Source organism: Danio rerio, chromosome 2 (assembly GCF_049306965.1).
Source record: "Danio rerio strain Tuebingen ecotype United States chromosome 2, GRCz12tu, whole genome shotgun sequence".
Taxonomy (NCBI): domain Eukaryota; kingdom Metazoa; phylum Chordata; class Actinopteri; order Cypriniformes; family Danionidae; genus Danio; species Danio rerio.
Genome location: NC_133177.1, coordinates 2,747,501 through 2,760,941, shown reverse-complemented (window position 1 = coordinate 2,760,941; position 13,441 = coordinate 2,747,501). Strand labels below are relative to the sequence as shown.

The following is a 13,441-nucleotide window of genomic DNA, read 5'->3' as shown; positions in this document are numbered from 1 at the left end:
CCGCTGCATAAAACATGGGCTGGATAAGTTTTTCCATTGTGGCGAAAATGGATTAATAAAGACACTAAGCTGAAAAGAAAATGAATGAATAAATGAATGAATGAATAATAGTTGTTGTTATTAATATTTAATTATGCATTTCTTATTATATAAAGAATTAGACAACAACAATAATAATAATAATAATAATCTTTTTTTTGGCTCTCGGCGAAGGCGGTTACACTTTTTTCCTCACTTCTGGCTTGTTGTTATTATTACTTAACTATGCATTTTTATTATATAAAAAATTAAACAATCCCTTATTCAAATATTATTATTGGTATTATTCACAATATTATTATGATCAATAATACTACTAATAATTGTTGTTATTATTGTTTAATTATGCAATTTTATTTAATAAAGAATTAGACAACGGCGACGACAACCACAAAAATTATTTTAATGATAAAAATAATTATTAAAGTAATAATAATAATAGTAGTAGTAATAACAACAATAATAATATTAATAATAATAGTTGTTGTTGATATTAATATTTAAAAATACATTTGTATTATATAATTAGATAACATATTTGTATACATTTATAATAATAATAATCATCATAATAGTAATAATAATAATAATAATATTTGTTGTTATTATTATTTAACTATGGATTTTTTATTATATAAACAATTAGACAACATATTTTAATATATTTATAATAATAATGATAATAATAATAATAGATGTTGTTATTATTTATGCATTTATATTATATAAATAATTAGGCAACATATTTGTATACATTTATAATAATAATAATAATAATAATAATAATAGTTGTTGTTATTATTATTTATGCATTGTATTATATAAATAATTAGACAACATATTTGTATAAATTTATAATAATAATAATATTATTAATAATAACAATATTAGTTGTTGTTATTATTATTTATGCATTGTATTAAATAAATATTTAGACAACATATTTTTATATATTTTTAATAATTGTTGTTATTTAATTATGCATTTTATATGTATAATAGAAAACATATTTTTATATATTTATAATAATAATATTGTTGTCGTTATTATTATTTATAATAATAATAAAAAAGACTTTCTCAGCATTTAGATTTTTTTTTTTTTTGAGCCTCAGATTCCAGATTCAGCCAAATATTGTCTAATCCTAACAAACCAAGCATCAATGGAAAGCTTATTGATTGAGCATTCACGTGATATTGAAATATACTTTAAATAAATATACTATATTTTACTGTACACTATAATAAATGTACATTCAAAAACAAAGAGTACACCCAAAAATGAAAAGTCTGTCTTCATTTACTCATGCTTTACTTGCTTCAAACATTTCTCAGTTTCTGTTTTTTTCAGTCAAACACAAAAGAAAATATTTTGAAGAAAGCTGGAAACCTGTATCCATTGATTTCCATAGTTTCTTCTATGGAAGTCAATGATTAAAGGTGTTTTCAGCTCTTCTTTTTTGTTCAACAGGAAAAAAAAAGAAACTTGAGGGAGAGCAAACATTGATTTTTGGATGAACTTTCCTTTTTACCTCTAAACCCACTGTCCATTATAATGGACAGACATACAGTTGAAGTCAGAATTATTTGCCCCCCTGAATTATTCGCCCCCCTGTTTATTTATTTTTCTCCAACTTCTGTTTAACGGAGAGAAGATTTTCTCAACCCATTTCTAAACATATTAGTTTTAATAACTCATTTCTAATAACTGATTTATTTTCTCTTTAACATGATGACAGTAAATAATATTTGACTAGATACTTTTCAAGACACTTCTATACAGCTTAAAGTGACATTTAAAGGCTTAACGAGGTTAATTAGGGTAACTAGGCAGATTAGGGTAATTAGGCAAATTGTTGTATAATGATGGTTTGCTCTGTAGACTATCACAAAAAAATTAGCTTAAAAGTGCTAATAATTTTGTCCTTAAAATTGTGTTTCAAAAATTAATAATACATTTTTATTCTAGCCGAAATAAAACAAGACTTTCTCCAGAAGAAAAAATATTATTAGACATACTGTGGAAATTTCCTTGCTCTGTTAAACATCATTTGGGAAATATTTAAAAAAAGAAAAAAAATTTAAAGGGGGGCTAAAAATTCTGACTTTAACTGTATGTACAAAAAAAATACAGATTTAAAGCTTGCAATTCTGCAATCATTTTTTAACATTTATTAGTAAATATATCCTTTTTTTCTATAAAATCTATGAAATATTGGCAAACATATCAATAAATGAAAATGTTGCTTATGTCTTTGTTTGGAACAAGTCACTCTTTTTCAATGCCTCTTTTCACCCTTGGGGATACTTCTCGAATTACATCAAACAGGGCTTTACTGTGGTTTGATTGGATGAAAAGTCTAGTATTGAATAGAATTTATTGAATGGGATAGCCCCTTGAGATGAATCATCTCATTTTCGAGGGGGTCCCTAAATCCCCTAAGTGCCTAGTATCATGGACAACAAGCTTTAAATGTGGTGAAATGCCTCGGAATAAAATAAATAAATAAATTTAGTTCTAAATAAAGTTAATAACATGATCTGACAAGTGATTGAAATGGATGCCGGGTCTGAAAGAGTAGTGACGTGACACCTCTATTATTTAATTAATTTATTCATTTTCTTTTCGGCTTAGTCCCTTTATTAATCTGAGGTTACTACAGTGGAATGAACCGCCAACTCATCCAGGTTTGCACAGCGGATGCCCTTCCGGCTGCAACCCATCACTGGGAAACACCCATACACCCTCATTCACACACATACACTATGGACAATTAAGCTTATCCAATTTACCTATAGCGCATGTGTTTGGACTGTGGGGGAAACCGGAGCACTCGGAGGAAACCCACACGAGCATCAGGAAAACATGCAAACTCCATACACAAATGCCAACTGACCCAGCAAAGGCTCAAACCAGTGACCTTCTTGCTGAGCTAATTGTGCTACCCACTTCGCCACCGTGAGGCTTCTATTATTTATTGTATATCAAAAATAAATAAACAATTAAAAATGAGAGATTCATACTCCTATTTAAGTCAAAATAACTCTTATTTTTACATTGTAATGTTGAAATACAGATGAAGTCAAAAGTATTAGCCATCCTCTTCCTTTTTTAAATGTTTCCCAAATAATTTTGAACCAACCCAGGCTTATTCTGAAAAATGCAAATCCACCAGAAGCCACTTTATACGCTTTTTCAGATCTTAAGTTTTTCTCATAATTGCCATTCGTGCCTGCTGTTCTCGCGTAAATCAAACCAGAGGCCGCTGTTGCCTGACTGACTGACTGACCAATCGACTGACCCACCCTCCTACTCCCCTTAACCCAACCAATAGTGTTTTAAACAGCACCGATTGACCCGCCCACTGCCTTTCCTAAACCCAACTGACAGTGTTATCAAAAGCAATCCAGAAAAAAGAAAAGGCCTCTCGGCCGCCTGATTTTACCATATTTTTCAGACCTAACCACATTCTCAACCTGTTATTTACTTGTTTATTTTTTGCCTTTTGTTTTCGTTTTACCTGCTTTCTGGAACCAATCTTTGATGGACTCGAACCCTGTCGCCACATTCAACTCCTCTCTGTGTTTCAAGTCTGCCCACGTTTATGACGAGCTACTGGGCGGACTGGTAATAGCGGAAAAGTCTTCCACATGGAGGTAAGAGGTCAGCTCGCAATGCGAAAATAAACAGAAGCTCTTGACAGCGTTATACTGCTCTATAGCGTTCGTTTTAAAGACGAAATGCAGCCATACGTACCTCTGGCTACATAATTTGCAATCTCCAGAAATGTATACTGGGGTACATATTCACAATGAGCCTGTACTGTGTTTAACAGATTCAGGAGTTTTTCACAGTATTTCCTATAATATTTTTTTTCTTCTGGAGAAAGTATTATTTCTTTTATATCGGCTAGACAAAAAGCAGTTTTTAATTTTTTAAAAAGCATTTTAAGGTCAATATTATTAGCCCCCTTAAGCAATATTAGTTTAGGATTGTCTCCAGAAGAAACCACATTATACAATGACTTGCCTAATTACCCTACCTTTACCCAAATTACCCTAGTTAAGCCTTTAAATGTCACTTTAAGCTGAATACTAGTGTCTTGAAGAATATCTAGTCAAATATTGTGCTGTCATCATGGCAAAGATCAAATAAATCAGTTATAAGAAATGAGTTATTAAAACTATTGTTTAGAAATGTGTCCAAAAAATCTTCTTTCCATTAAACAAGTTGAAAACATACTGGAATAGCTCTATTTGTGGCGATGTACAATGTAAGAAACACAAGGCAGACACAAACACATGCACATAATGCCAGTTTTACCCTCCTGTTTGGCCACAGAAGAGGAAAATCGCTGGAGAAAATGACAGATGTGTCAAGTGATACTGAAGAGGCTTCCTATAGGCAATAAAATGACCCCATTAAAAGAGAGCAGCTTGCAGGGGCCTGATAAATATCTGTGTCCCGCTTGTGTTTGTCAGTGTAAACAGCCTCCCACACAGTAATAGAGGAAGGTGGCGGAGAGCAGATAAGGTGAAGGGTGATATGGCTGTGGAAATAGGGAAAAGGGCCTGTATATTGATAGTCATCTCCCAGTTCTGTCCATCCATGAAATTACACTCATCATTGACTCACCTCACCATTAAGAAAGCAGTAAAATACCGACACAAAGAATCCCTGGAAGAAAAAAAGAGAAAGAGGGAGAGAGGGAAAACATAGCCTCAGTTAATCTGTCATTTCATGTACATTTTAACAATATATTCAGCTTAAAGTACGATTTAAAGGCTTAACAAAGTTAATTAGGTTAACTAGACAAGCTACGGTTATTAGGCAAATCATTGTATAATTGTATATTTACCATTTCATATTAAGTGGCCTTAACTAATATGTTCTTACATAGGAGTTAATAGTTTGTTACAATGTACTTATTGTGTAAATACATGTATTTACTGTGTACTTATGCTTGATTAAATACATGTATGTAGATACATCTGTAACTAACTTTTGCAATTACATTTGTACATACACTGTTGACCATCCCTTACACCTTAACCCACCCTTAAACCTACCCATGCCACCAAACCTGTCCATAACCCAACTCCTATCCCAACTCAAAAGCACCACAAGTGTTCTCAAATACATTATAAACACAGTAAGTACATTGTATTTATTTTTTTTGATGTAAGTACATAGTAGTTAAGGACACTTAATATAAAGTGGGACTTAAAACTTTACCCAGTGCAATAGAAAATCAACAATGATTAACATTCAGTGGTTCAGTAGTTTGTACAGTAGCAATAATTCAATTCAATTCACCTTTATTTGTATAGCGCTTTTACAAAGTAGATTGTGTCAAAGCAGCTTAACATGAAAGATTATAGTAAATTGAAACAGTGTAGTTCAGTTTTCAGAGTTTAAGGCTGCTTTCACACCTGTGAATCGATTCAGTTGTTCCGAAACAGAGATTACAATTGCTACATTGTTGCTCTTTGCTCTTGGAGCGGTTTGCTTTCACACTGCAAAGTTTCAACCCAAGCTCATTCTGGAAACATAGCCCCGCGGACGTTTCTGGAGACCGCGATTTACGTGGCCGGAGGTACGTAAAGGCCGCTTTTGGTTTTTTTCGAGCGAACGCCGCAGAGCGGTGTGTCGCCGCTCCGCCTCTCTTCTTCACACTCGCCGGCCGACGACTCGCCTCCGAGTGGAGGGCTTTCCCGGTGCAATCAGTTTGTCCGCTTAGCTTACAGCGTTGCGTCGGCGGAGCGGAGGCCCCGGAGGAGGAGCCGGAGCCGGCCGCGGTGGATGACGACCGGGATCGAGTCCGGGGAACAGCGGTTCCGGAAATCAGGTAAGACGAAAAACGGAATCCGAAAAATAAGGGCAAGAACGCGGCAGGATCCGAAAACGCGTTCGAAATCGAAGATTTTTTCGCGCGAGAACCTCTCCCGAGAGGCGCCCAAGACGCGAAAAAGCGCGCACAGCGGCCTCTCGCGGATCCGCGAAAACAAAAAACACTCGAATACGTACCTCCTGGGACGTAAATCGCCGTCCGCAGAAACGTCCGCGGGGCTACGTTTCCACAATGAGCCCGGGTTGCAAAGTTTCTAACCGGACCTAAAGAGCTAAAACAAGTTACGTGCCAGTAAACTCTCCTTACATTGGTTGGTCAGAGTGTCAGGGTTTATTTTGCAGCGTCCCGCTAAGCTGTCAGGAGAGGTGGTGGTTTAGTGGTGATTGACAGGGTGCGCGCACGTGATGTGTCTGAGGAGAGATGCGGTGGGAAGGGGTGAGAAGGGCGGCCGACGATGCCTATTTGAGGACCGGGAGGGAGACGCGAGATTACCGGGAGATCATCACTCGTTTGCGGGCATCCGGAGACTCGCGAAACTTCCCGCCATACTTATAATGCACTCTTCATATAGCCATAAGTCTGTGATTACATAACCATAAAACACTGTGATTTAACCGCGCTCGGATCAGATGGCTTTCTCACTGCAATCGAACCGCTCCAGGGTTCGTTTCAATCGAGCCGAGACCACCTCATTCAAGCGATCTCGGAGCGATTACTTTGGCGCGGAACAGAGCGCGATTGCCCTGTTCACATATGATAAACGAACCGTGCTAACTGGGCAAATGAGATACGTTCCGAAACAAAAGTGTAGGTGTGAAAGCACCCTTAGTTCAGTTTAGATTAGCTCAGTTCAGTTTAATGTGCTTTAATATTCACTGCTGGAAGTCCAAACACTGAAGAGTAATCCATCGATGCGCAGCTCTACAAGTCCCAAACTATGCAAGCTAGTTGCGACAGCAGCGAGGAAAAAAACTTTTATTTTACTGGGCGTTTATGCAGTAGATTACTGTAAAATTGCAGCAAATTTGTAGGCAAGTTACTGTAATTTAGTCAAGTCATTGTATAATGGTGCATTCACACCAGACACAGATGAATCGTAAATGGCAAATGATTAACAACGTCAATGCAAAGACGCGAATAGACATCCTTCAGTTCTATTCACACAAATGTGGTGAATGATGCGATGTGATTCACACCCTTAACGTGTGAATTGCTCGAGTTGGAAAATCTGAACTATGACGTAGCGCCTGTTGTTGGTATCCCGAGGGGAAATCCACCTGCTGACATGTAGTCTGAAGCACTGCTGAAAGGAGGAGTTGATGAACTCACGAGCTGGGTTCACCTCTAAAAGGATCTAGTGGACGCAGACCCGGCGCTGAATGAATCTATGCTCCTTTTCAGTCTTTCGAAAAGCACAAAATTCCCAGCTACTTGCTCAAAAAAAAAACAAAAAAAAAAACATGTTAGCCATTTAGCAGCACAACTCGAGTCACCGGGTAGACATACCATGCGTAAACATGGCTTAAAATGCGGGATCACAATGGACTAACGAAAGAGTCCATCGCCCATCGCTTGTCAAAAAGGTAATGCTTTTGGCCTTGTTCGGGATGTAAAGCACTTTGACAGCAGGTCTTGTACCACAGGCTTGTTCTTCCCGGATCAAAGCGCCATCCCATAATAATTGGCACATGTTTTTACTGAGGTGTCAGCTCTGGTTTCTGAAGACCGACTGCAGCAGACAATCAAAGCCAGCTGAGAATAATGTTCTCAGGGGAAACATAACTATTTTTCCACACTGAAGCACTTAAAATATTCATGAATGCAGAAGAGGAGATAGACTTCAGACCTCTTCACAGAGCAGGAGACTCTTCTTAAAAGGGTGACAGAAGACCAATAATGGCCTTTATCACAAGACTGGATTATTTACAGTTCCTTCAGGTGTGCATGACAGAGATGAGAGTAAACAGAAGTGCAAGTGCTCTTGTGATTTCACATTAACTGAATAAAAGCAGCACATTCATTACATGCAGGACAATTCAGCAACCTTTTTAGATTTAGAGCAGAGCTTTACCCGATGGACCACAGCTCCTATGGAGCCAGATCAGTCTCAAACATGATAAAATTCATACATACACAGCTCAATTGACATTTACAAAATCCAACTTGAAAATTTAAAACACAATATATAAATATGACACACAATTTGTAAATTCACAAGTTAAAATCCTAAATATTTTCGCCAGATCCTTGTATATTATTAATCGTGTTTTGAATTTATGACTTGGATTTGTGTAATTTTTTAATCGTGTTTTGAATTTATGAATTGCATTTTTGCGTTTACGAATCGTATTTTGTTTTTTGAATTTACAAATTGGATTTTTGTATTTTTAATCGTGTTTGGATTTACGAATTGGATTTGTGTATTATTACTCGTGTTTAGAACTTTTGAATTGTATTTGTGTATTTATGAATTGCGTTTTGAATTTACGAATTGGATTTGTGTATTTTTTTTATCGTTTTTTGAATTTACGAATTGGATTAGTGTATTTATGAATCATGTTTTGAATTTACAAATTGGATTTTTGTATTTTTTAATCGTGTTTTGAACTTTCAAATTGGATTTGTGTATTTACGAATTGCGTTTTGAATTTACGAACTGGCTTTGTGTATTTATGAATCGTGTTTTGAATTTACAAATTGGATTTGTGTATTTATGAATCGTGTTTTGAATATACAAATTGGATTTGTGTATTTTTTATAATCGTGTTTTAAATTTACGAACCGAATTTGTGTATTTTTTATAATTGTGTTTCGAATTTACAAATTGGATTTTTGTAGTGCTTAAATTGTGAAATGCGAGGTCCCGAACAGATCGGGGTAACGGATCCGGCATGTTACCCGAGAATGGAGAAGTGTTGTGCAAGAAAGTGGAGAGTGAGGGCGGGCAGAATTTTGTGGGTCACGGACAATGGATGAAAGTGGGGAGCGGGGTGGGGGTGGGGGTAGTGGGTTGTCGTGGTCGAAAGTGAACAGCGGACGGGGAAGGAGGGCTGTTGAGGAGGGGGATCGGTAAAATCAGGTGCCGGATCAGATTTCAGAGGTGCCAGATCCAAATTGAATGTGTATTTTATGAATCGTGTTTCGAATTTATGAATTGGATTGGTGTATTTTTGAATAATGTTTTTAATTTACGAATTGGCTTTGTGTATTTAAGAATCACGTTTTGAGTTCACTAATTGTATTTGTGTAATTTATGAACCGTGTTTTGAACTTACAAATTGGATTTGTGTATTTTTGTATTGTGTTTTAAATATACAAATTGGATTTGTGCAATTATGAATTGTAATTTGAACTTACGAATTTAATGTGATTTGGGTTGTGGATGTGTGAATTATTTATTTTGTAAATGTATTATTTTTTAAACTGATCATGGCTCCATAGTTTCTGCGTACCACCACAGAGAATCATTTGTTTATGAATACATAATGCATGTTTATATATGTCTACTCAAATATAAAACATTTTATAACACAAAGATTCGTTTTTTTCAATGGATATATTTAAATAATCACTGTCATTTGTTTTTAATGTGGTCACATGACACGAGAACGGCTGTTTTAAAGTAAAAAAAAAAACTAAGAAAAACTAATATCTTTAATTTTTCCTAGAGGGTAAATTTTTTAAGACAAAAACCAGAAACCATACTTTTTCACTTAATCCAATATAAAAATTTATTTTTTTATAAGGCCAGTAAGGCTATTGTGTTAAAATAGTATCTTTAACAAAACATGGTATTTCCTTCTTTAGCTATCTATTTTTAAATAAAACTTGGGACTATTACTGCATCATTTTCCCACAAACAGTGAAGGATTTATATAAATAACTAATAAGAAGTGCCTGGACTCCCACATAGCCATTAATCCAGTGACGGGTAGCTGATGTTGAGGTGCTCTGATGCCCACACTTTCCCTGCATTTCAACTGTTAGTAAAATTCCCAGAGCAACAAACTCTCGCCCACTCCAACTATTGACAGCAGAACAGCCACGGTTATATAAATCGGTGTGATTTACTGTAATCTGCATTGGAAACTCGGTTAATTAGTGACAAAGTGCAAATGGGAGATTTACACAGAGCAGATGCTGACAGAATCAGGACTAGAACTCAAAGTTGCTCTGTGATCTTCAATCTACTTCCTCCTTTTAAACATCAGTTGTGTTTCAGGTTTAAGACACTCCAGTGATTTTCTGACACGCACGCACGCACACACGCACAAACACACACACACACACACACACACACACACACACACACACACACACACACACACACACACACACACACACACACACACACACACGTACGGGTATCTTTAAGGAGACTTCCACAGAGATAATGATTTTTATGACAACATAATAACCCTGAACCCCCTAACATTTGGTCCCCAGATTATTAGGAATACAAGGTACCCTAACAAGAATGGTGGAAGAAAGTAGTTCCTCGTACAAACGAGTTGCTCTGTAAGCACTCTAGCAGTGCGATATGGCTGTATATCAGCACTAATGGGGCACTAAAGCACCCAGAAGCAATGCTATATGGCTGTATATCGGCACTAATGGGGCACTAAAGCACTCGGTAGCAGTGCGATATGGCTGTATATCGGCACTAGTGTGGCACTAAAGCACTCAGTAGCAGTGCGATATGGCTGTATATCGGCACTAGTGTGGCACTAAAGCACTCAGTAGCAGTGCGATATGGCTGTATATCGGCACTAATGGGGCACTAAAGCACTCAGTAGCAGTGCGATATGGCTGTATATCAGCACTAGTGTGGCACTTAAGCACTCAGTAGCAGTGCGATATGGCTGTATATCGGCACTAGTGTGGCACTAAAGCACTCAGTAGCAGTGCGATATGGCTGTATATCGGCACTAATGGGGCACTAAAGCACTCGGTAGCAATGCGATTTGACTGTAAATTGGCCCTAGTGAGGCACTAAAGCACGCAGTAGCAGTGCGATATGGCTGTATATCGGCACTAGTGAGGCTCTAAAGCACTCAGTAGCAGTGCGATATGGCTGTATATCGACACTAGTGAGGCTCTAAAGCACTCAGTAGCAGTGCGATGTGGCTGTATATCGGCACTCGTGGGGCACTAAAGCACTCAGTAGCAGTGTGATATGACTACATTGGCACTAATGGGGTACTAAAGCACTCGGTAGCAATGCGATTTGACTGTAAATTGGCCCTAGTGAGGCACTAAAGCACTCAGTAGCAGTGCGATATGGCTGTATATCGGCACTTGTGGGGCACTAAAGCACTCGGTAGCAGTGCGATATGGTTGTATTTCGGCACTGGTTGGAGGTGTGCTTAGTGCTGATATGTAACAATATCGCACTGCTACTTGTGTGATATTGCTCATATAGACTTTCCATAGACGTATTGATTTTTATGACAACATAGTAACCCTAATCCCCTAATATTTTGTCCCCACAACATAAGAATTACAAGATGGAATACACACACACAAGCAAATATCTTAAAACTATTGAGTCCCCCCCACCCCATGTGTTGGAGCAGTTTACTTTTATTTTTTGGAAGGTCTGGTTATTGAGGGGTGGCACGGTGGTGCAGTGGGTAGCGCTGTCGCCTCATAGCAAGCAGGTCAAGGGTTCAAGTCTTGATTGGGTCAGTTGGCATTTGTGTGTGGAGTTTGCATGCTTTCCTCATGTTTGTGTGGGTTTCTTCCGGATGCTCTGGTAAATAATAAAGGGTCTAAGCTAAAAAGAAAATGAATGAATGAATCTGGTTATTAAATACATTTTTGAGTTACAAAAATATTATGATTCACAGTTCACACCGTCTATGTGTGTGAACAATTTTGAAAACATAATTTCAGACCAGTTTATGTGCATAAACATAGCAAATGTCCAGAGGCAAAGATAATGTCATATCCTTTAAATAGATTTTTTTTTCTTCAATGCTGCATCCTTTGTTTTGAAGCAGCAGATGACCTGCGATGACCACTGTATTAGACACACAAAAAGCTGGTCAGATTTATAGTACGCCACCGGCTCATGTTGTCAATGTGAATCTTTTCTGCCGTAACAAAGTAAAACCTACAGTACAGTATGTAACCTTTCACTCTCTAGAGTAGTACTAGAGCAGTGATTCTCAATCCCAGTCCTCATCATGCTCCACTGCTCTGAAACACAGACATATATAACCTCATGTAGGCCACATCATGACCTTTACCAGACAAGACAAAACAAGTATATATATATACACACACATATATATATATATATATATATATATATATATATATATATATATATATATATATATATATATATATATATATATATATATATATATATATAATTTTTTCTCTCTTCTTCAAATATTTCCCAAATGACTTGCCAAATTACCCTAACTTAAACCTAATTAACTGAGTTAAGCCAGTAATGTGCCTGGAAAAAATGCAAAGAATACGCCTGTGATGGGCAAAGTGAACTGGAAGTTACCGGCTTTATGTCACACTCACCTGAAAAGACTGAAGAAACGAGTTGAAATATATGAACACAATTTGAGAGATGTCGTCCTCGCCTGGGTTCACGAAGAACAGCATGTATGTGATTCCCAGTAAAGGCAGAAGCACAAGAGTGGCTTTCACAGCCTTTCTGCAAACACACAAACACAAGAAAACACACACAAAAATACAGAATATATGAAACCACTTTTGAAGAGAGCCCTAAACTAATCCTAAAATGTTCATAATTTTTTTATTTTTAATTATTATTGTTTTATTTGCATTACAATTGATAATTTATATATTATTAATCACCACTATTACATTTGTTTTTTTATTTTCTTTTATTTTCCAATTAAAAATGTTAACATTACAGTTATTGTTATTTTTGAATTGAATTGAACTGAGTGTCAGTATTTCTTTTAATATAACATGATTATTTCTTTATTTCTCTTTTTTATTTATTTATTTGTTTTTGATTTATTTATCTATTTGTATTTATTTTTATCTATCTATTTATTTATCTATTTTTATTTACCTATTTATTTATTTATTCATTAATTTCTTTATTTACCTATTTATTTATTTACCTATTTTTTTATTTTTTCATTTATTTATTAATTTATTTATGTACCTATTTATTTATTTATTTACCTATTTATTTATTTATTCTTTCATTTATTTATGTACCTATTTATTTATTTATTCATTCATTTATTAATTTATTTACCTATTTATTTATTTACCTATTTATTTATTTATTCATTCATTTATTAATGTACCTATTTATTTATTTATTCATTTATTTATTTACCTATTTTTTTATTCATTCATTTATTTATGTACCTATTTATTTATTTAGTCATTTATTTATTTACCTATTTATTTATTTGTTTATTTATTTTTTCATTCATTTATGTATTTACCAATTCATTTATTATTTATGCATTTATTTATTCATTCATTTCTTTATTTACCTATTCATTTATTTATTTATTCATTTCTTTATTTACCTATTCATTT

At 35.4% G+C, this 13,441-nt stretch overlaps 1 protein-coding gene across 3 annotated transcripts in view; it reads right to left on the bottom strand.

Moving 5' to 3' along the window:
* The window catches only part of LOC100335005 (corticotropin-releasing factor receptor 2), a 104,639-nt gene that overhangs the window by 7,192 nt on the left and 84,006 nt on the right, over positions 1–13,441 (bottom strand). For all 3 annotated transcript variants that reach the window (XR_012390112.1, XM_002667848.8, XM_068213008.2), the window contains 2 exons: positions 12,434–12,569; positions 4,675–4,716 (listed from right to left, as the gene is read on the bottom strand). Coding sequence is in view for 2 of the 3 variants with exons in the window: in XM_002667848.8 (XP_002667894.2) it covers positions 4,675–4,716; positions 12,434–12,569 (178 nt within the window). In the remaining variant the exon portion in view is untranslated. The remainder of the gene's footprint in view (positions 1–4,674; positions 4,717–12,433; positions 12,570–13,441) is intronic.